The sequence below is a fragment of the Canis lupus genome, chromosome 1 (genome assembly GCF_003254725.2).
Source record: "Canis lupus dingo isolate Sandy chromosome 1, ASM325472v2, whole genome shotgun sequence".
Lineage (NCBI taxonomy): Eukaryota > Metazoa > Chordata > Mammalia > Carnivora > Canidae > Canis > Canis lupus.
This window is the reverse complement of record NC_064243.1, coordinates 14,348,705-14,370,270: the sequence shown is the minus strand read 5'-3', so window position 1 is coordinate 14,370,270 and position 21,566 is coordinate 14,348,705. Positions and strand designations below refer to the sequence as shown.

Here is a 21,566-nt window from a genome sequence, read left to right as displayed (position 1 = left end):
GTATCCAACTTATAAGAGTTGCCTCCAAAAAGAGTGACACTATATTAAAGCATCAGTGTGGGGCAAGAACCCAGAGCAATACTCGTAAGAGCTGCCTGCCACTCAGGACCTGCTACATCATTTCCAGAGCTCAGTGAAAAATGAAAACGTGCAAAAATTAATCAGAAATCCAGGATGATGACAGCAGAGCATTAAATCAAGCCTGGCCTTCTGAGGGCAGGGTGCCGTTAACTGCACAGGCCACGTGCCCATGAAGCTCTGCTGCCACTGTCCGTCATTGGCAGATCAGTAGAGCTTTTTTTTTTTTTTTAAACAATTTATTTATTTATTTTATTTATTTATGATAGTCACAGAGAGAGAGAGAGAGAGAGAGAGAGAGAGAGAGGCAGAGACACAGGCAGAGGGAGGAGCAGGCTCCATGCACCGGGAGCCCGATGTGGGATTCGATCCCGGGTCTCCAGGATCGCGCCCTGGGCCAAAGACAGGCGCTAAACCGCTGCGCCACCCAGGGATCCCTCAGTAGAGCTTTTTAAGGAAGTTCAGTCTGTACTAGTTTACTACCCTCATAAAAGGTCAGCATAGACTTGGCTTGGCTTGGACTTGGTCAAAGGTGGTTTTTGTCATTAATTGTGCCTTGAGTAAAAAAAAAAGCACATGTAAAGAATAAAATTGTGTTAGAATCTTACACTCTTAGATAACTTTTCTTTATATCCTTATTGTCAGGAATTTATTTATTTATTTATTTATGATTTTTATTTATTTATTAAGATTTTTATTGGGGATCCCTGGATAGCTCAGCGGTTTAGCACCTGCCTTTGGCCCAGGGTGCAATCCTGGAGTCCCGGGATCGAGTCCCACATCGGGCTCCTGGCGGCATGGAGCCTGCTTCTCCCTCCTCCTGTGCCTCTGCCTCATTCTCTCTCTATGTCTATCATGAATAAATAAAAAAAAGATTTTTATTTATTCATGAGAGAGAGAGAGAGAGGCAGAGACACAGGCACAGGGAATAGCAGGCTCCATGCAGGGAGCCTGATGTGGGACTCGATCCCGGGTCTCCAGGATCACACCCTGGGCTGAAGGCGGCACTAAACCGCTGAGCCACCCGGGCTGCCCTTGTCAGGAATTTAAAGGCTTTGTTCTGCTCTATCCCCCCATTCTGTTGCCACCTCCCCACAAAGAATAATATTCTTGATCCAGCCTATGAGTGAAAGGACTCTGAAATGTTTAAATATAGGCGAAAGAATTTGAGTTCCATTTTAGAAAAGAGAAAAAGAGAATACAGATCCTATAGAGTATATCAAAGATATTGTTTGCTATGAAGTAATTGACATGGGTTAAAATACTAAACAAGATCTTGATGTGCAAGATAATAAAAGAAGGGGGGGGGCGGCTATTACTTGAGCCCAGACAAATTGAAGATTCTGACCAGGAAGAAGAGAAACAACAATGGATTCATGATGATGATTTGTTGGGAAATGAAATTTAAAATGAAGGAGAAATAGTATGTATCATGACCTATGTAGATAAATCTCTACATATCTTCTATGAAGAGGATGAAGAAGATGGGAGATAAATTCAAAGGCATAAGTCAATCACCCAGTGGCTCTGTGTAGCTCTACATTCTACTGAAAAACAACAAAACCAGCAATCAGTGATGTTGTAATTAAGACTAGAAGAACTATACTGAGAAAAAAATTTTTAAAAAAAGATTTTATGTATTTATTCACGAGAGACTCACAGAGAGAGGCAGAGACACAGACAGAGAGAGAAGCAGGCTCCCTGCAGGGAGCCCGATGTGGGACTCAATCCAGGGACTCCAGGATCACGCCCTGAGCCAGACAGACGCTCAACCGCTGAGCCACCTAGGCTTCCCAGGGAAATCATACTTTTTTTTTTTTTTAATCTTTTTTTTTTAATTTTTATTTATTTATGATAGTCACACAGAGAGAGATAGAGAGGCAGAGACACAGGCAGAGGGAGAAGCAGGCTCCATGTACCGGGAGCCCGATGTGGGATTCGATCCCGGGTCTCCAGGATCACGCCCTGGGCCAAAGGCAGGCGCCAAACCGCTGCGCCACCCAGGGATCCCGGGAAATCATACTTTTAAACAGGTTTTGAATTGCTGCTTTTTTTTTTTTTAAGATTTTATTTATTTATTTATTCATGAGAGACATGGAGAGAGAGAGGCAGAGACACAGGCAGAGGGAGAAGCAGGCTCCATGCAGGGAGCCCAATGCAGGATCCCAGGATCATGCCCCAGGCCAAGGCAGGTGCTAAGCCACTGAGCCACCTGGTGTCCCTGAATTGCTGCTTTTTTTTTTTTTTTTTGAATTGTTGCTTTTATTAAACAAACATGGTATGTTTAAATTAGACTAGAATGTTGATGGTTTACTCATACTGTTGTTAATTGACATCTGTTAACTAGCTAGTGATCTCTCCACCGGGAGGACTTCCGTGTCCTCGCTCATCCTGCTGCCCCCACAGGAGAAGCGCTGCTATCAGCTCTGGGTCAGTAGTTGCTGAGCCACTTGGAGAAGTCATTTGCAAGTCCATATCCTAAACGTCTTTTTAAACTCAAGATATATAACTTAACATTCACACTGGTTATTTTTAGAAAGGGCCATATGTGTTGGCTGATGGTAGTGGTTTTTTTTTTTTTCTTCACATTAACCTCATGATCTTAATTTCCACTTTCTATGGCTTTAGTGTGGAATGAGAAACTGTAGACATTTTCAAAGCAAATTGAGTGCAAGATCCTTCTGCACTTTCATGTGTTTTCTTTCCTTTTTCCAACAATTTTCTTGCCCATACCAGTTGCACAGTACCAGTTCAGCAATCTGTTGATATTGTCTTTTGAACTGAGTGACTCCCTTTTATTGGGGTCCTTGCAAAGCAGTCACTTGAGTTTTTACAGTAACCTTTCCCCCTTTTTAATCACACTTACATTTCACCACTTTACAAAATAGTTAATTAGATATCCTAAAGAGTGCAACTGGTAAAAACAGAACTGAGAGCCAACTTGTAACTGGTGAGAGCAGAAAGACATAGACATACGAGAAAGTAGATCCCTAGCGTAGAGTACATGGTACATTAGGAACATCTCTTGTATATTCAGAGGAAATGGAGGACATGGAGCCATCCGGCTAACTGGTGAACGGAAACACTGGCTGGCCTCTTCCATGTTGTTTGGGGGTCATTAGGCAAATAAATCCCAGCACCCACTATCTGAAATACAACCCATACAACTGCCTAGAAGAGAAATAGCATGAGTCATAAGTCTTTTCAATTTGTCGCTCACATTTGATAGCTCTGTTTTCATTTGAAATCCTTACAGTTTCATGGGTCACTGGACGTCCATCTCAGCTTTTCTGAAGATACCTTGTGGGTGGAGGGAAGGCTCCCCAAAGGGATTTACTGTAGGCTTTTGGTATTTTAGTCAGACCACCCAAAACATCCCTTCCAAATTTGGGGGAAATCTCTTATTGTGTAGTGGTGATAGTTAATTTGTATAAATTTTACAAAGCTGGGTCCAAGTAGATGAGAAAAAAAAAATGAGGAAGTTAACAGTGAGGAGTCATTTTGATATTCACCTCTTCTCCTCAGAATGAAAGATTCTGTTTTGATACTGAGTGGTGGGACATTTCTGCCTGCTTGGTTTAGGGCACTTATTTTCACCTAGGACATTTCTAGACTATCATCAGCCTTTAAAATAGAAGAGTAGTAAGAGTAGCAAGTTTCCTAACATTTGTTGAACTTTCTATTGGTTTCCAAATGGCCCATCAATTAGAGACCAATCAGATCTAGTGACTCACAAAGAAGTGATGGTTGGAACCCCCTAGGAACAAAACACCCCCAAGGGTTCAGAAGGAAAGAGTGATTTGGGGAATTTATTCTTTTTTTTTTTTTCTTTTTCCATTTTAGTCTTACGAATCCCTTTTGTTGAAGGAGTTAAGAAGAAAGTGTTAAGGAAATGATTTAACCTCTGCTAAATAACTGAGCCTGGGCGGTCCCATGGCCCTCCAGGGCTGACTGTTAGGGACCCCCGTGGAAGGCACAACGATGTGACAATGTGGTCAGAGAGGAGGCTTTGCTGGTGGGCTCCCGGGTCCCATCAGGCTGTGTGTGACCTTCCCTCCAGCCCGGGTTCCCTTACTGATGCATTCGACCACAGCCAGGCCTGTGGCTCTGCCGCACGCACACCCTTCTGCAGGTGACACCTGCACCTGTCCTCAGCCTGCCACCCCGTGTGCTCTCCTGCCAGAGTCCCGCGTGGCAAAGGACGAGCCTGGAGCACGGTGGCGGTCTTGCTTCTCCTCGGTCGCCTCCTCTCCCCCCTCCTTCCTCTGTCACCCCGGCCTGGTGCGTTGACACCGAAGGAGCCGCTGGGAGTGTCCGACGCGCTTAGAGACGGTGTCGGGAGGGGAGGGGAGGGGGGAGGGGAGGCCCGGCCTGTTTCCTGGGGAAGCTTCCCGCTCACGAGGCCAAGCCCCCGCCCAGAACCGACGACTCACCCTCTGCGTGTTCTCTCTCCCCCTTGTAGGAAATGTGACTGGAAACAGTAACTCCACGTTTATTTCCAGCGGGCAGGTGATGAACTTCAAGGGCGACATCATCGTGGTCTACGTCAGCCAGAGCTCCCAGGAGGGCGCGGCGGGCCCGGGCGGCGGCGCGGGGGAGCCGGTGGGCCGCCCGGTGCAGGAGGAGAGCTCGCCGCGCTGCGACTCGTTCGCCGGCCTCGGGCCGCGCTTCCCGGACCCGTGCGCAGGCCTGGACGCGCGCCCCGGCGGGGGGCTGCAGCAGCGCGGCGCCCCCGGGCCCCCCCAGGCCTCGCGGCCGGTGCAGGAGCAGGGCCAGGCCCAGGCGCAGGCCCAGGCCCAGGCCGAGGACCAGGCCCAGGCCCAGGCCCAGGCCCAGGCCCAGGCCCGCGCGCCGCGCTGAGCGCCCGGGACCCGCAGCGGCTCTCGGCTCTCGGCTCTCGGCTCTCGGCGGCCGCCACCCGCCACCCGGGGACCGCGCCCCCACCGCGCCTGCGCCGGGAGGTGGGGGCACGGGGGGGCCCTCGCACCTGCGCCGGGAGGTGGGGGCAAGGGGGAACCCTCGCACCTGCACCTGGGCGGGGCCGGGGACGGCGCGCACCTGCGCCTGGGCAGGGCCCGGGACAGCCAGGAGTTGGGGGGGGATAGCAGAGCCCTCGCACCTACGCCTGGGCGGGGCCGGGGCGGCCGGGAGTTGGGGGGGATGGGGGAGCCCTCGCACCTGCGCCGGGAGGTGGGGGCAAGGGGGAACTCTCGCACCTGCACCGGGGCAGGGCCGGGGACAGCCAGGTGTGTGGGGGGATAGGAGAGCCCTCGCACCTGCACCTGGGCGGGGCCTGAGACAGCCAGGAGCTGGGGGGGTGGATAGCAGAGCCCTCGCACCTGCGCCTGGGCAGGGCCTGGGACAGCCAGGAGTTGGGGGGGATAGGAGAGCCCTCGCACCTACACCTGGGCGGGGCCGGGGACGGCGCGCACCTGCGCCTGGGCAGGGCCTGGGACAGCCAGGAATTGGGGGGGCATAGCAGAGCCCTCGCACCTACGCCTGGGCGGGGCCGGGGCGGCCGGGAGTTGGGGGGGATGGGGGAGCCCTCGCACCTGCGCCGGAGCGGGGGCCGGGATTTGCGCCCGGATGGCCCTCCCATCCGGTACATCCACGTCAGATGACCTGACATTCTGCGCCCACCTTGCTCTTTGTAGAATCGGGCACTTTTTAAAAGCCTGCATTTGTTATGACCATTCACGGACACCCACAGTCACGTATCAGCTGAGGACACAGGTACACGTCACTCCACTTTTTACCTCCTTTTAGGGTTTTACTCCGTCCCCTCCCATTCACCACCATCGTTTCATCAGTAGTTTGTCTATGGCATCTGTTTTAATGATTGTTCTGTTCTCTTTGGGTCGGTTCTTTTATTTGTATTTCATTTCCATTACACTTTTGTTAATATTCTCCCCCCCCCCTTTTGTTTTTACTATGTAAGGATTTTCTTGAAAATTCCCCTAAGGATGCTGGCCTTCTTTACGTAATTTCTTTGGCACCCCTTCTTGCAAGCAGGTTGCCTGCGTTTTGGTGATGGCTTTTTTGGGGGGCAGGGAAGTCTGTACTAAGCACTTTTGGTGAAAAGGCCAGGCCTGTGAAGCCTGGAGGGAGGCTCAGGGAGCAAATGGAGGGACTTTTCTTTTTTGAAAAAATTTTCTATGTTCTCCTTTTTGGTTGCAGCTTGGCATTCCTATTTTTGATATCTCTCTCAAAAATACGTGGAAAAGAAAGGACACGGGATAGCCTGAGTACAGGGTGACAAGCTGCCAGGGAAGTTCAAGAAAGAAGGGATGGGAGCACCTGGGTGGCTCGGTCCATTAAGCATCCCACTTTTGCTTCCTTCTCAGGTCATGATCTCAGGGGCTCAGTCTGCTTGAGATTCTCTGTCGCCCTCTGCACCCCCCATAAATAAATAATTTTTTTAAGAAGGGATAAAGCTGAAAAGCTTAATTTACCTTTTCTTTTTCTAGATAATGGCATGAGTGTGTTCAGGCAATAGGCCCTATTTTCTTCCTAAATAATTGTGCATTGTAAGTTAGCCTTGTAGAAGTGGAAAACATTTCTGTGATTTTTCCAAAGCCTCTTAATTAAAAACCAGATCCTCATATTGTGAATTTAAGAAAATTTATCATAGAGATATGTTTCTCTTAGATCAGCCCTCTTGTGGAGAAACAGCTGAGTCAGATTGAAAGGAATGGCCTGGGTTACTCTATCTGTTGCGTTTTTGTTCTCGTATACCAAAGAAAAGTTAAAATACCCAAGCACATTAAAATTAATTTTGTGTATCTGGCAGGTTTTAAGAGTGCTAGTAGTGGTCGCTGTCCAAACGCAAATGGCCACAGGTGCCCAGCTGAAGGAATGACTATGGAATGACCATTGGTCACTGGTTTCTCCCTACTGGTTGCAGATCTCTTGCAAATGCTAGAATAGTAGCAGTCAATCATGATTTTTTTTTCTTTTTTAAGAGAGAGCATGGCTGGGGGTCAGGGGAGAGGTGGAGGGCGAGGGAAGGAGAATCTTAAACAGGCTTCATGCCCAGTGCAGAGCCAGATGCCGGGTTCCATCTCCCCTCCCCGAGATCATGACCCGAGCCAAAATTAAGAATCGGATGTTTAACTGGCTGAGCTGCCCAGGCACCCCTCAATTATTATTTTTAATGAAGAAGCAGAGGGTGGCTCTATAATTTCTTGGATTCCTTAGCTACATAAAAAGCTTCAGGAAGTAAGTGCACTGCTGGGATGATTAGTGTGTGGGAATTTACTATCTGTTCTGCCCATTTAGTTAACACCCATCCAAAGAGAGATGTTATAAAAATAGAAGAAACCATTATATCTTTTGATATGGAACATATTAAACAGACAAAATATGGTTCACAGAGTAGAATGCTAAGCTAAAGACCAGAGTTTCTACTGTGACTGTCATCGTCTCACGGATACTACTTTTACCTTTCTGTACTTTCATATTTCTTTCTATAAAAAAGCACTAGTGATCATTTTTGACACTTTCCATTTCCAGAGATAACAAAAGGATGCTACAGTGAATGTTTAGGTATCTTGAGCACAATAAAAGGTGCTAAATAAATAAGAATCTACTTTCAGAAAAAAGTAGTACTCTTTCCCACCCTGATCCCTACATTCGATATTGATCCAAAGACATTTAAATGACAGAGATGTATGGCAAATAGAGGTCTGTGTCTATGTATTACTGAGATGTATGTGACAAATATCAGCAGAATAAAATGACAATAATGGAAAAATGGGGAATGTGATAAAGAGATTATTAAACTTAGAGTTGACCATAAAACCTTGCTTGAATAGGGCTCTTTGTAAAATAATCTATGTGACTTTTTTCTGATCTCTGTGGTATGCTGTGGTGTCAGATGTTGGTCATATTATTTCTTATTGGTGGAAACCCTCCAGAACAGAGTGGGGACAGAAAATACTTTGCTTTGACGCTCTAGCTGCTGTTGATCTCATAAGAAAATTCTTTAAAATACAGGTTGGCTGTGCAGTGAAAGAGTTGAAAGGGAAATGGAGTCTAGGGTCTCCTGCCCACATTTAACTCCACTACCAGAAGAAGGAAGAATTCATTTCTCTCTCTACCTGTAAGTGCAAAGAGCAGTTCGAATGTGATGTACTGGAAGCTTCCTGCGGCAGGAGGAAGGGGAGTTCCTGCCACGTAGTAAGCACCGCACAATTTAGTAGCTGAAAGCAACCACCATTTAGCTCCCAGTTCTAGGGGTTGGCTCAGCTTGGTTGGTTCTTCAGCCCTGGGTGAGCCTGGTGAGGCTTGCTTACCCACGTACAGGCTGGCTGGGGTTAGCTGGGCCACACTGATCCCTCCTTCGCGGGCCCAGCAAGCTAGTCCGTCTGGCCTTCCTCTCTGGTGGGGGCAGGCTTCAGAGAGAGCAAGTGTGCCAGGCTTTTTGAGGTCCAGGCTCAAACTGGAATGCTGTCACTTCTGCTACACTCTGTTGGCCAAAGCAAGACACAGGGGCAGCCCAGATTCAAGAGTTGGGGGAAATAGACCCCCAGCTCTTAACAGGAAGGCTTGAAGAGTGATATAGGGAGAGGGATGGTTGGATGCAAGGGGGGGGGGGGGGAAGAATGAGTCCCCTTTACCATCTGTTTACCACCGGAGACGTAGTGTTCAGAATAAAATGCTCCCAGAGCACATCTAGGAGCAGGAGAGGGATGTTTCCAGCCCCTAAAGAGCGCTTCCATCTCTGGTGATCACATTCCTTCGAAGGAGAGAACTGTGGATTCCTACAGAGAGACACCCACATCCACATTTAAGTAATGAAATTCCTACCAAAGCCAAATATACATGGTCGGGGAACCGGGTCTGCTGCACTACTGCATTCCACTGGCATTGAAAAGCGACTGTTAAAAAAAAAAAAAAAAGAAAGAAAAAGAAAGAAAGAAAGAAAGAAAGAAAGAAAGAAAGAAAGAAAGAAAGAAAGAAAGAAAGAAAGAAAGAAAGAAAAAGAAAGAAAGAAAGAAAGAAAAGCGACTGTTCGTAAAGTCAAGAAAACTGGTGAGACACTTGGGTAGAGGAACCTGTTAGATAAACAGGTAAAAGATGTCACGTTCACTCTTTATGCTGACTCAACAAAGTCTTTATGGTTAGGTACTGGGTAAAAGAGTGAGCTGGAGCAAAGGTTCTGTCTCTGGTGGAAGAGGTGTCATTTTGAAACGTCTGCTCTTTGGCAGTCTGAGGGTACCTGACTCCCCTTGGCCAACTGCTTTAGGGAGCTGTGGGGTGCTCTGGGCACCACTTGCACAACCCCCTTTGAGGAGAGGAACTAAGCATTCACAGGCCTAAACATTTAGTTGGTGAGTCACTTTTATTTAGTGTGGTTTTTATGCTTGAGCCCTGAGCATCCCTGAGAAAGGAGCTGAGAGTCCTAAGGGATCTGGGGACATCCTAGAGAGCTAGGGAAGACTTCAGACATTACTTTGCTCCAGGGCAGCAGAGGAGCTGCTGGGAAGAGGTCATCTGTGGGATTCTTGCCACCATGCGCCACGCCATCCCCACCCCCAACCACTGCCAAGGAAGGGCTGTGTTGGTTCATGAACAGACTGCCTTGCCACAACCATAGCTTTGCCAAAAAGAGGTGGGGACCCAAAATCGTGCAGAGGTGGGGCCAGCAGCAGGCACAGCACAGGCGAAATCACTGAAGCCAAGCCCAGAGGTGCAGGGGGCCACAGATCTTGGGAACCCTGGACTGACACTCCCATGGTGGCCCCCATTGAAGAACTGCCTCCCTTGGTCAAACGACCTAGTGTCCCCCCCAAGGTTTGAACAAGAGGAGCACAGAATACATTTCCAAGTGGGGAGGGACGCCTAAATGACCTCCGATTGTGACCCTTGATTCAATTCACCTTGGCTTCTCATGATCTTGTGAGCCTGACTCTCTCTCTCTCTCTCTCTCTCTCATTAATGCTCAGTTACCTTGACCCCAGGGTGAAGTTGGGACTTGTGCTTAGTTAACGTCTTTTTCCCCCACCCCCCTTAGTAAAACGGACATGCAGGAACACTTTCCAAAAAAAAAAAAAAAAAAAAAATCTCCACTTAAGAGTAAGATTACCAGTAGCATAAAAGTTAACAACGACAAATTCCAGGACGTTTACAGTAACTCCGTGCTACCACGAGGCGCTGCAGAAGTTCCCCTGGTCCCCTGTGTGATGGAATAGAAGAGTTGCCATCAGACCTGGAGTTGAGACTCAGCCCTGCTGTTTCCTGACTTCCCTCCTGTAGCTTTCCTTCTTAGCTTCATTTCTCACGTGTGTAAATTGAAGATAACCACGTTAGTTTATGGGGCTGGTGCCAGGATCACACGGGCTGAGGGACAACCATGTACCAGCAGAGCTCCTAGAAGATGCCAGTTGTAGAGATCCATCTGTTACATGTCATTTTCCCTCGTCTCTTACAGCTGTCCATTCCTGGTCACAGCGGTGGCCCCAGGCGTCATGTCCACTTCCTGAGTTGAGCCACATAACCGTGAACTAACTCTACTGCCCACCTCGGGCACCTTCCCACTCTTTGAAATGAGGTCCCGAGGGGTATGGCTTTTCCATCATTAACCCACAAGACTGTGCTAGCTGACCCAAAGTTGTCACCTTACGACATCACACACGGAGGGAAGGGGGCGTATGCCATGTGGTTACCCAATATGCAGCTTTAACTGGCCAGTACAATTAGGATGGCTCCCAGTGGGCCTTTCTCTCTTGGCCTCTGACATTTGGGGAGAGTGAAGGATACCAGGATGTGCAGGTTGAAAGGCTGTTTCTTTTTCTCCCAGTGTCTCTGATGTCTCTCCCAGTTTGAGAGGATAATAAATTGGCCACGGGCTTGGAAGTGGTGGCTCTATAGGCCCAAGCTCCTTTGGGCAGGAACTGGAGCCCTTCACTGTGACCCAGGCTCTTGATTTCTTATGGGCAGGTGGAGCTCTGGAAACAAGGCTGTGTGGACTAAAGTCACGAGAAAAACGATATTCTTATGATAAGACTCTTACGAGTTGTCTTAATTTAGGCAGAGGAAGTAAATCATCTTACCCTAAAATGGAATAGCAAATTCAACTTACTGGCTTTCATGGCCTATTTCAATAAAAAAGGAACCATGAAAAAAATATTTAAGGTTCTTAAAAGAGCTTTTTCTAAATATTTACTCTGTCACTGGAAAGACAAACATAATTTTTCTATCAGGTTTATTGAGTTTGTGATTTATATCCAGTAAGATTCATCCCTTTTTAGGTATACAGTTTTTTTATAAGTCTTGACAACAATTTATAGTTGTGTAACCACCACAATCAAGATAGAGACTGTTTTCAGCACCCTTGAATTTCATGTTTCCTTTTGTAATCCATCCTCTCTATGCTGCTCTCACCCCCTGGCAATAGCTATCTATTCTGTCTTTATAGTTTTGCCTTTTCCAGAATGTCATATAAATGGAATCCATCTGAGTTTGGCTTCTTCCAGCAGAATGCCCTTGGGCTCCATCCAAGTTGTTGGGTGCATCAGTAGCTGGTTCCTTCTGATTGCTGAGTAGTATTCCGTGGTATGGATGTACCACAGTTTATCTCTTCACCAACATTCAGATTCTTTCCAGTTTGGGGCAATTACAAATAAAATCTCTATAAAAACTTGTGTGGATGCGTGTTTTCATTTCTCCTAAGAGTGGGATTGTGGGATCATATATATATAAATGAAATTGCAAAATTGTTTTTCTAACTGGCTGTACAATTTTGCATTCACATCAGCAACGAACGAGAGTCTCAGTTGCTCCACATCCTCCTCAGCACTTGGCATTGTCAGTTGTTTTAATTTTAGCCATTCTGCTAGATGTATAATATCTCACTGTGGCTTTAATCTGCCACATAAGCATCTTTTCAAATGCTTATTTGGTCATCTTTTTTTTTCAAGATTTTATTTTATTTATTATTTATTATTTTTTATAATAAATTTATTTTTTATTGGTGTTCAATTTGCCAACATACAGAATAACACCCAGTGCTCATCCCATCAAGTGCCCCCCTCAGTGCCCGTCACCCATTCACCCCCACCCCCCGCCCTCCTCCCCAAGATTTTATTTATTTAAGAGAGAGATCACATATGAGCAGAGAGAGGGGAGAAGCAGACTCCTCACTGAGCAGGGAGCCCCATGTGGGACTCGATCCCAGGACCTCAGGATCATGACCTGAGCAAAAGGCAGTTGCTTAACCGACTCAGCCACCCAATGGCCCCTTATTTGGTCATCTTCATCTCTTATTTGGTAAAGCATGTGTTCAAATCTTTTGCCTACTTTTTTTTTTTTAGTAAGCTCTGTGCCCAGTGTGAGGCTTGAACTCATAATCCTGAGATCAAGTTGTACACTCTACCAACTGAGCCAGCCAGGCACCTGTTTTGCCTGCTTTTTAACTGGGTTGTTTATTATTGAGTTTTGAAAGTTCTTTATATATTCCGGATATAAGAATATATAGGTATTTAGGGCTTTTAGAGCATTCTTCATTTATTACTATTAGTAAAAAATAAAGACATTAAAATTTTTATTTTCTAAAACAATTAAGTTTCAGGAGATGTATACCAGTAATGTTATTCAGAAGTAAATGTTTCCACAATAAAAACTCTTTTCACAATGGGACTCCCAATGTCAGGGCCGAGAGCCACCACTTGCTCAGTGGACTGTCACATCCTATAAGGCTTTATGGAATGCAGCAGGCACACTTCTAGGGAGCACGTTCACCCATCGAAACTGTGAGTTTTGTGATAAACATGCTGATGTAAATGTCTTTAATTGGTTGAGGAAACATGGGATTTTTTTCTAATAATATTTTCTGATGTCATTATTTTTTATATTAATAATATTATAGTAATGAGCTACTAAGTAAAGAGGGAAAAAAAAATAAAGACAGACTCCCATCTTGTATGTGTGGAAATGGAGAGAGCAAGGGGCCTTGGGAAAGGTTATTGGTCACGCGAATGTAGGGCCGGGCAGTGTCTGTTGGCCTGGAGGAACGGGAGCTGTGGTGCCCTGAAAATAAGGCCTCCACCGTTGCCCCTTGGTCTGCAGAGCTAGTGCCCGGGAGCAAGGTGACAAGGCTGCAGGGAAGCCCAGCAGCCCCCGGGAAGGTCAATGCTGCGGAGCTTCTTGAAGGATCAGGATCATCCTAGTGAGGTCTCCCAGCAGGACGGACAACAGGTTCTCAAGGGGCTTCTGTACTGCTAGTGAAGGGTTGGGCTGGACAGGTGGGTGCTCCCGCAGCCCAGCCACCCCGACTCAGCTCTGGAGACAGTGGCTGGGTGTGAGCAAAGTGAGTCTGATTTTAACCCCGGAGCCTCCCTTCCCCTCTGCAGTCCACGAGGATCTGTCTGAGTGGGACAGTGCTGAACAGTGACCAGAGGCTGTGACTGCACAACTGAGCTCACTAGCCTTTCTCCTCCTCTCTGGGGGTATTTGGAAGGAAAACTCTGTTCCCTTTGGACTGAGTAAGAATTTAGGGTTCTTGGATGACTAGAGGTGGAGGCTTCACACGTGAGCAATCTGACATATGGGGCTCCAGCAATTAATAGGAAAAATAAAAGGTGTGGCTGTATCAATACATGCAGGCGCTAAAGTAGATTATGCCAGAGATGGACAGATGATAAGAAAAGAGAATCAGGACATTATGAATTTGACCACACTACCCTTCCCTCCCCAAAAGACCAAGAATCACATGGACTCCATGGCCCCTAGCCCTCCAGGATCATCTTGCACCACTCTTCCACACTCCAGTGGCGCTGGTCTTCTCTCTGGTGCACACACCTCCTGCCTCAGGGCATTTGCACGCGCTATTTTCTCTAACTGCAGTTTTCTTCCACAGTTCTTCTCTGCTCCTGACTTCTTCCCTGTGAGATAGACAGGGAAGGGATTAGTAACTTAAACAATCAGGAAATGAGGACAATCTACATAGGGAGAGGCCATGACAGGGACTAGGGGTCACTGATGAGGAGAAAGTGTCAGAATCGGGGAGTCTCTCTGGCTGCCCCTCCCTATCCTCTTCCACTCTTCTTCTCTAGCTTCCCTGATCTCTTTTCTGTAGTTCCTCATTCTGCGGCCCTTTCTCTATCCATTCTCAACTCTCTGCCCTATGCCCCAGGTACTTGGTGCCCCTCCCCCTTTCCATCCTCCCCTCTGTGGCTCCCACATTCCTTATCATTCCTTCAATGGCTCCTTTGTCCCTTCCTGCCTCAATTCTTGTCCTCCAGACCCTGGGAGCCTCCCCTGCCTCGTCTCCTCCTTTCCTTTATTGGTCCCTGTTCTTGTACCCTCCTCTTGGTCTTCCATTTCCCTCCCCCATCCCAGGGGCCCCCAGCTGCAGAGGGTGCTTGTGAGATCTTCTTGCTAGAGTTTAACCTCCTACCGACTGCTCTTTTATTTTTATTATTTTTTAAAGATCTTATTTATTTATTCATGACCGACACAGAGAGAGAGAGAGAGGCAGAGACACAGGCAGAGGGAGAAGCAGGCTCCGTGCAGGGAGCCCAACATGGGATTCGATCCTGGGACTCCAGGATCAGGCCCTGGGCTGAAGGTGGCGCTAAACTGCTGAGCCACAGGGGCTTCCACCGCCCCGCTCCACCGCGCCCCCCCCCCCCCCCCCCCCCCCCCCCCCCCCCCCCCCGCTCTTTTAGAACTTGGCCTTTTCCTAGAAATGACCTTGTTTGTTCCTCTTGCACCAGTGGGCATATTGCTTCTATTGCATGGTGAAACGTGGACCCCATCTCCCTAGGAAGGACCCCCTCAGACAGAAAGGGCAGGATTTGGACTCGGCCTCACCATTCAGCCACTGGCAGTGTGCATGGATCCATAACACTGTCTTTAAAATGGCTTTTTGGGGTGCCTGGGTGGCTCACTCAGTTAAGCATCCGACTCTTGATTTCGGTTCAGGTCATGAGCTCAGGGTCACAGGGTGGAGCCCTAACCTCGGGGTTCCATGCTCAGTAGGGAGTCTGCTTGAGGAATCTCTCCCTCTGCACCCCCTCTGCACACTCTCACTTTCTCTGTCTCTTTTTTTCTCAAATCAATAAATAAATCTTTAAAAAAAATTTTTTAAGCCCTGCTCAATGGTAGTTGAAACCAACAATTCTTTCTGACTACTTCGATGGCTTGTGCAAAGGTTTCAGGGACTAGGAACCCACTCGGGTGACGTCAGGTCAAGTCAGGGAGGGATCTCAAGAAAATAGGGAAAAATGAACCCCCAAATATTGGAAGGGCAAGTCTGAGGTAGCTTCAGACACTGCCCCTCTGTTCTCCCTCCTGTTGGCTCCCAAATCCTTTCACCTCCAGCGTTCACTACACACTGGTCATATATGTATGTGCGTGTGTGTATAGAATCTATAAACTGTGTGTGCATGTGTACAATATATAAACTCTCCAGTTTATACATATGACGGTTCCAAATTCCGGGAGATAGACCCTGGTCAGCCCAGCATTATTATTGAATCGGAGTATCGATCATAGGTTACGTGGGTCAGTCCAATCAGCCGTGGCCCCAAAGAGGGTCACTAACATAAAACAAAGCCACCCTGGACAGAAGAGCCTGTGGCAGGAATGTGTCCAGAACAGGCTGGAGGAAGGTGGCCTGTGTGTGCACCCTGACCCAGGTGTAGCCCAGACCACTTAGGTCCAATGACAAATACAAACACAGTGAGGATGAGATCACTGTAGGACTTTTTCTTCTTCCAACTTCTGCTGTTGTTAATGGCTCAAGAAAAGATGTTTTTCTAGTTGGAAACCATGACAAAAAACAACCACAATTTAAGAATCTGCTCTGGAGAAGTTGGGGGCGGAGGGGGGGATGGGACTATTTAGATAAGGATTCTTTGTGTATCTCCCTTCCTTTTTGAAATAGGCATTTTTATTAAGCCAGAGGTGGCTAAGGTTCGAAAAGTAAAGGAAGGATAGAGCAATAATCCCTGATGATATATGAAGGAGCCATAAAAACAAAGGAAATCCTGCCATTTGTGACAACATGGATGGACCTTGAGGGCATTAACTAAATCAAGTAAGTCTGAAAGAGGAAGGCCATACTGTGATCTCATGTATATGGAGAATCTAAAAAAGCCAAACCCGCAGAAACAGGGACTAAAATGATGGTGGGGGAGGGGGAGGGGGTGAATGGGGAGATGCTGGTCAAAGGGTACAAGCGCTCAGTTGTAAGATGAATGAGTCCCGGGGGTCTAACATACAGCTTGGCGACCACAGTTCACAATAGTGCATTAAGAACTTGAAGGTCGCTAAGAGAGTAGATCTTGAACATTCTCGCCACACACACACACGCACACAAAATACTCATGTGTGAGGTGATGGAACTGCTGCTAGCTAACCTTATTGTGGCAATAATCTCACAATATGTACGTGTATCAAATCAGCACGTCGTGTGCCTTAAACATAGAGTGTTGTGTGACAATTATACCCCGATAAATCTGGCAAAAAAATAATTCCTGACACTAAAAGAAACCCGAGGCCCTCCCTGCAGGAGTTCAAATGTCAGGGCTGTTAGCAAGGCCACGGGAAGAAGAGAGTGTGAGCAAAGAGAAAGGCTCACTTCACGTCAGTTAACACTTGGGCAAATAGCCTCCATTTGCTGAAGCAACCTGCTGAGTAATGTACACACGGTCATGTCACCTGCCATCGTGTTATGTCATCTAATGACTACAGCAAATCTAAGCGATGACTATTATTATCTTTACACAGCAGGATATTGGGGCCGAGAGCTTAATGAACTTCCACAAGCTCACAAATCTAGTGTGTGAATTTTATACCCAGGCTCCAAAGCTTGTGTTCCTGCCGGCTGCTCTAATGCTTTCACGGATCACCGGCCACATTTATGTCCAGAATGTTCTGCTTTCTCTAAAGTACTCTGTTTCAGCTCTAGCAAACTCATGGACACGGAGTTGAACTGATGTGGGTAAAGGCAGTCAATAATGAACATATTTTAAAAATAGCTTTTCATTGTAATCAGACCCAGCTTCTCAAATTCAATAGTGAGCCTTAAAACTTGGCATTAGATACCTTATGTCCTAAGCAGACAGTCTGTGGGCCCTATGTCCCAAAAGAGATTCCATTCTTTGAGTAGGGTGATACTGCTTAGCTTCTTCTAGCATCCAGAGCAAGCGGAGATTCGTATGCTGTATCAGAGGGATGAGCAGCCCTGAGCTGATGGGCGTTTACCCATTATTGCATCCCGCCATCTGTGTGCTTCTGGGCCCTATAGATCTGTGTCGACGACTGTATATTTATCATAGTACTTGTTATAAATAATGAAACAGCTGCCATGACATTAAGAGATCTTTAAAGCCAAGCAAACAAATATAAACTCAGCAGTTACTTGACACGTCCACGTCCTAGCATCCATGGATGGTGTGGACGATGAGCAGATGATGTCTGTGGGACAGAGGACCTCTCCCAGAAGGGACAGATAGTGGCCACTGTTCTCCAAGAGCATACAAGTCAATCATGGATCTGGTCAACTGGGTGCACTGCCTCCTGCTCAGACAGAGGAAAGCAGGTAGGTGCACCACCTGGGCGAGATATTCAAAGAGCAAAGGACCCACCCATCCCGCCCAACCCACTCCCACCCACAACCCGAGTTTGCATCAGGGGTGTTAATGAAAGCTTATTCAACACTAGGGTGATACTTAGGAAGTCACAAAATGACTGGTTTTTAAGTCAGGTCTGAGACAGTATAATTTACATGCAGTAAAATTTACCTTTCCTACATCCACAGTTCTATAAATTCTAACAAATGCACGTAATCAACCACACCACAGTCGAGACAGAGAACATTTCTGTTATCGCCAAAGTTTCCTTCTGATCCTCCGCAGTCCCTTGTTTCCTTCCCACCCTGGCCCCCAGCAACCACCGATCTGTTCTCTGTCCCTACAGCTCTGCCTTTCCGCAATAAATGGAATCGTAAGGTGTGTATCTGTTGGAGTCTGGCCCCTTTCTCTTGGCACACTGCTTGTCTTTGCATGTATTGGTAGTGTGTTCCTTTTTATTACTAATATTTACTGGTGAGTAGTTTGTTCCATTCACCAGTTGAGCAACCTTTGGCCTATTTCCAGTTTGGGGTAATTATGAATAATGCTGCTATAAACCTTCACATACAGGTTTTCGTGTGGACATGGTTTTCGGGCTGGACTGCATGGTACGCGTATGCGTACAGTAGGGCAGTGTACGGGAGATCACGGTGCTCCCCATCCTCCCTAGCACATGGTATTGTCCACAGAGTGACTCTAAAACCAATTAAAAATAGTTGCTAATGACAGGCAGAGCTCGTTACCTAAAAGCTAGGCTTCCATGCGCTTTAGATCAATCCGAAGAAGCTAATAATGAAATAAAAGTCTTTTTCTGGGTAATTGCATCTTTAAATTATGGCTTTTTCCCTGTTGGTATTTAATTAAAACTTTTACAAACATCCTTGATACCCAAGCAGTAGGTAGGATAGCAATTGATCCTATGCGCACTGGTTTATTTTTAAACATTCAAATGAGGTTGCATTCTCATTAAAAGGAAGCATTCAACTTCCTTCACGTTGTTTTGAAAAGATCGTGAAGATTCCTGTGCTCTGGGGAAAACCAAAGCCAGAATTAGAACAATGGCAACCTTGGATTGTTCTCATTTCTCTTACAGGAAACGACTTTTTTTTTTTTTTTTAAGTTAGTTGTCTATATGCTACCTATGGATTATCTACTTCCAGAATTATACACGAGCAGTTTAGAATACTGACTTGCTCCAAACTTGCCTCTAATTCCCCTCACCTCCCAAGCCAACCGATTTTCTTTCCAGTCAATCCAGGCATACTCTAAACAAATGTTAAATTATGAGCATTAGCCCAAAAGGAACATGAGTGGAGAATTAACTCCATAATCAAAGTAATCACATAAACCAGTATCAAGACAAATACAGCTTGAAGTAGTCACCACCTTTTTGGGGCGTCGGTTCTGCAGGTCTCCTTCAGTAGCCAGGAAAATGGAGAGCAAAATGGAGATGTGTCAGCCACCAAGGGACAGGGAAGACGCGGAGGAGAACCATCTGAGCAGGGCTCTTGTTCCCTCCCTGGCCTTTTGTCCAGCAGCAGTTCACAAGTCAAGTGAACGTGATTTGGAAAATCAGCACACGGAGCCTTCTGTGAAGACTGTAGCTCATTGTTCTGGTAGAGTCTTGTTCAATCTTTCAATTACTAGGTAGACAAGGGGCTACCCGTTTGGCCTCACAATGGCTTCTAGATGTCTTCGAGGTCTTTTGGGTCTGAGAGGCTGTCCCAGGAATAATGAGAAGGCAACTGTCAGGTGGGTCCTGATTCTCAACTACAGATACCCCAAAGAAGCTAAGAGGTAAGCAGCAAAAGCCTCACAAGTGGCTCTGTTGCTCACGATGGCCTTCAGGAGTCCAGCTCAATCATGTGTCTCCTCAACAATTAACCCCAAATAAAAGAGAACAGAATGAGGACAAAGTGGAACTGGTGCTACTATGTGCCAGTAGTTCGTACTGGAATCCATCTTATGATGTTTCCAATTTAATTCTATCCACCACCCTATGAAGGAAGTATCTCTCAGAATTACTCAAAGCTGGAAAATAGAGTCAGAGAGGTTGCTTAAGTGGCCCCCCTGGGCAGCATGTATACCAAAATAGGGCTGAGACAGAGAAGATTAATGAAGACAGATTTTTATATTATAATAGAAATGCCTTTACCTTGAGCCATCCTATTTCGGAACCAGATACTTGTTCTCGTGTGCATATATAAAAGGGCAATCGGTATATTTTGCCCAAAAGAATTATCTGCACCCCCAAAGGCAACTTCTAGCCTCTAGCTGGAAGTCAGCACAATGGAGAATCACTAAAGCTTTAGAATTTGGGGGTCAGTTTTTTTTCTCCAGGATTTCAGAGACCTGGACCAAATCTTAAATGGGGCTCTGGGTCTCTCAGGCATCACTCTCCCAGCTACTATTTAAGAAAGGCCTTTCCCAGACTTGTGGCCTATGGGTGGGTAGAATTGTGTTTCCCCAAAATATGTAAGAGTCTTGTAAATGTGATACCTGTAAATGTGACTTTATTTCAAAGGTTGGGCGTTCTGGCCTCCTGTCTTCCTACTGTGGACCAGCACTGCCCCAAACAACCTAAGGGCCTGCACAGGGATAAACAGATCTCTCTATGTAATTAACCCCGGGGTTGTTCTATCCTGATCCTAACTTATCCATGATTTGTAACCCATGCAAACATGAATTCACCTCTACTGATTCATCAGTAGCCATGGACAACATTTCTCACTCCATGCCTTTCCAGCTCGGGTCTGAGAGTTCTGGAAGTCTCAGGAATTGAAATAGCTCACCTTGGAAATTCTTAATTCAGCTGATTTTTGTCTCACAGCAGATGTTATATAAATACTTGATTATTGATAATATTCTCAATTTGCATAAATGTTTATACCATGTTAAGGGGGATGATGAGAGGAGAAATGATATAATTACTGCAAACTAATTTTACTAATTACCCAGAGCACGGCACAATCAGAGGCTCCAAGAGATGAGTGGAGAGAGGACAAGGTGCTGAGCTCTGAGGTCCCGGGGTGCAGAGTGAGCCAAGCACCAGGGTGAACAGGGTTGAGGGGCAGCCATTGTCCTTTGCTCACCAATTCAGCAGCCAAGGGTATGGCCAAGACCTTTCTGCTTCCAGCGCCCAGACCTGTCCCTGCACCTCTTCTTCTGATCCCTTCGTTCATAGCTTCCTGCCCCCAGCCCCACTTGCTGGCACAGTTGTCCTTGCCGCCAATCTAGGTGGCCAGGCCCACTCCCACTAGATGTCCAGGAGGAGTTGGAACTCCTGAGCTGGCCTAAGCTCAGAGGAGGTGGTTGTCCGGCCATTGTGGCAACTGCCCCCACTGTGGGCGGCGGCCCAGGTGTTTACACTCAGCTCCTCTGCAGGGTTTTACCTGACTGTTCCCTGATCATTTTGTTGTTGTTGTTGTTGTTTTACTGCCTCTGAAATACCTAAAATCAAGATCCAGTCACCTGAGGACCCCTGGAAGATAAAGATTCTTCCAGAAGTCAGGCCCCAAGGGACTAAGCCTGGGTTAATGACGAGTGTGCCCACGGTAGGAAGTTACAGGATTCACGGCCTCCGATGACTCTCCCCTCCCCGTGTCTAGCACCTGGCGTCATCTCCTCCCACACGGATGCTGGCCTGGGCCACGTGACTGGCACGGGCCTGAAGCTGCCAGCACACGTGACCCAAGCCGAGGCTTGACAAGCACAGGTGCCTGGGTGCCTGCCCTGCGGGGAGGTCCCAGGCGCAGGGACTGGGGCTCCTGGCTGGGAGCCCACCGAGGACTGCCCGGCCAAGCCCAGAATGGCGAGCAGACACTGGTGGCCGTTGTAAGCTGGTGAGGTTTGAGCTTGGTTGTTATTCATTGATAGATGATTAAACACCGCCCTTGATCCGCAGAACCT

General features: G+C 47.0%; 1 protein-coding gene and 1 long non-coding RNA gene across 2 annotated transcripts in view; one reads left to right on the top strand and one right to left on the bottom strand.

The window, feature by feature from the left end:
- The window catches only part of TNFRSF11A (TNF receptor superfamily member 11a), a gene marked incomplete at its 3' end in the record, with an annotated part of 53,009 nt that extends 48,122 nt beyond the window's left edge, over window positions 1–4,887 (top strand). The window contains exon 10 of the mRNA XM_049112268.1: window positions 4,541–4,887. Within this exon, the coding sequence (XP_048968225.1) occupies window positions 4,541–4,887 (347 nt within the window). The remainder of the gene's footprint in view (window positions 1–4,540) is intronic.
- Window positions 4,888–12,164: 7,277 nt separating this feature from the next.
- LOC118352763 (uncharacterized) overlaps window positions 12,165–21,566 on the bottom strand; it is a 35,649-nt gene continuing 26,247 nt past the window's right edge. Inside the window, exon 5 of the long non-coding RNA XR_004810440.2 lies at window positions 12,165–13,961. This is a non-coding gene — a long non-coding RNA (uncharacterized LOC118352763). The remainder of the gene's footprint in view (window positions 13,962–21,566) is intronic.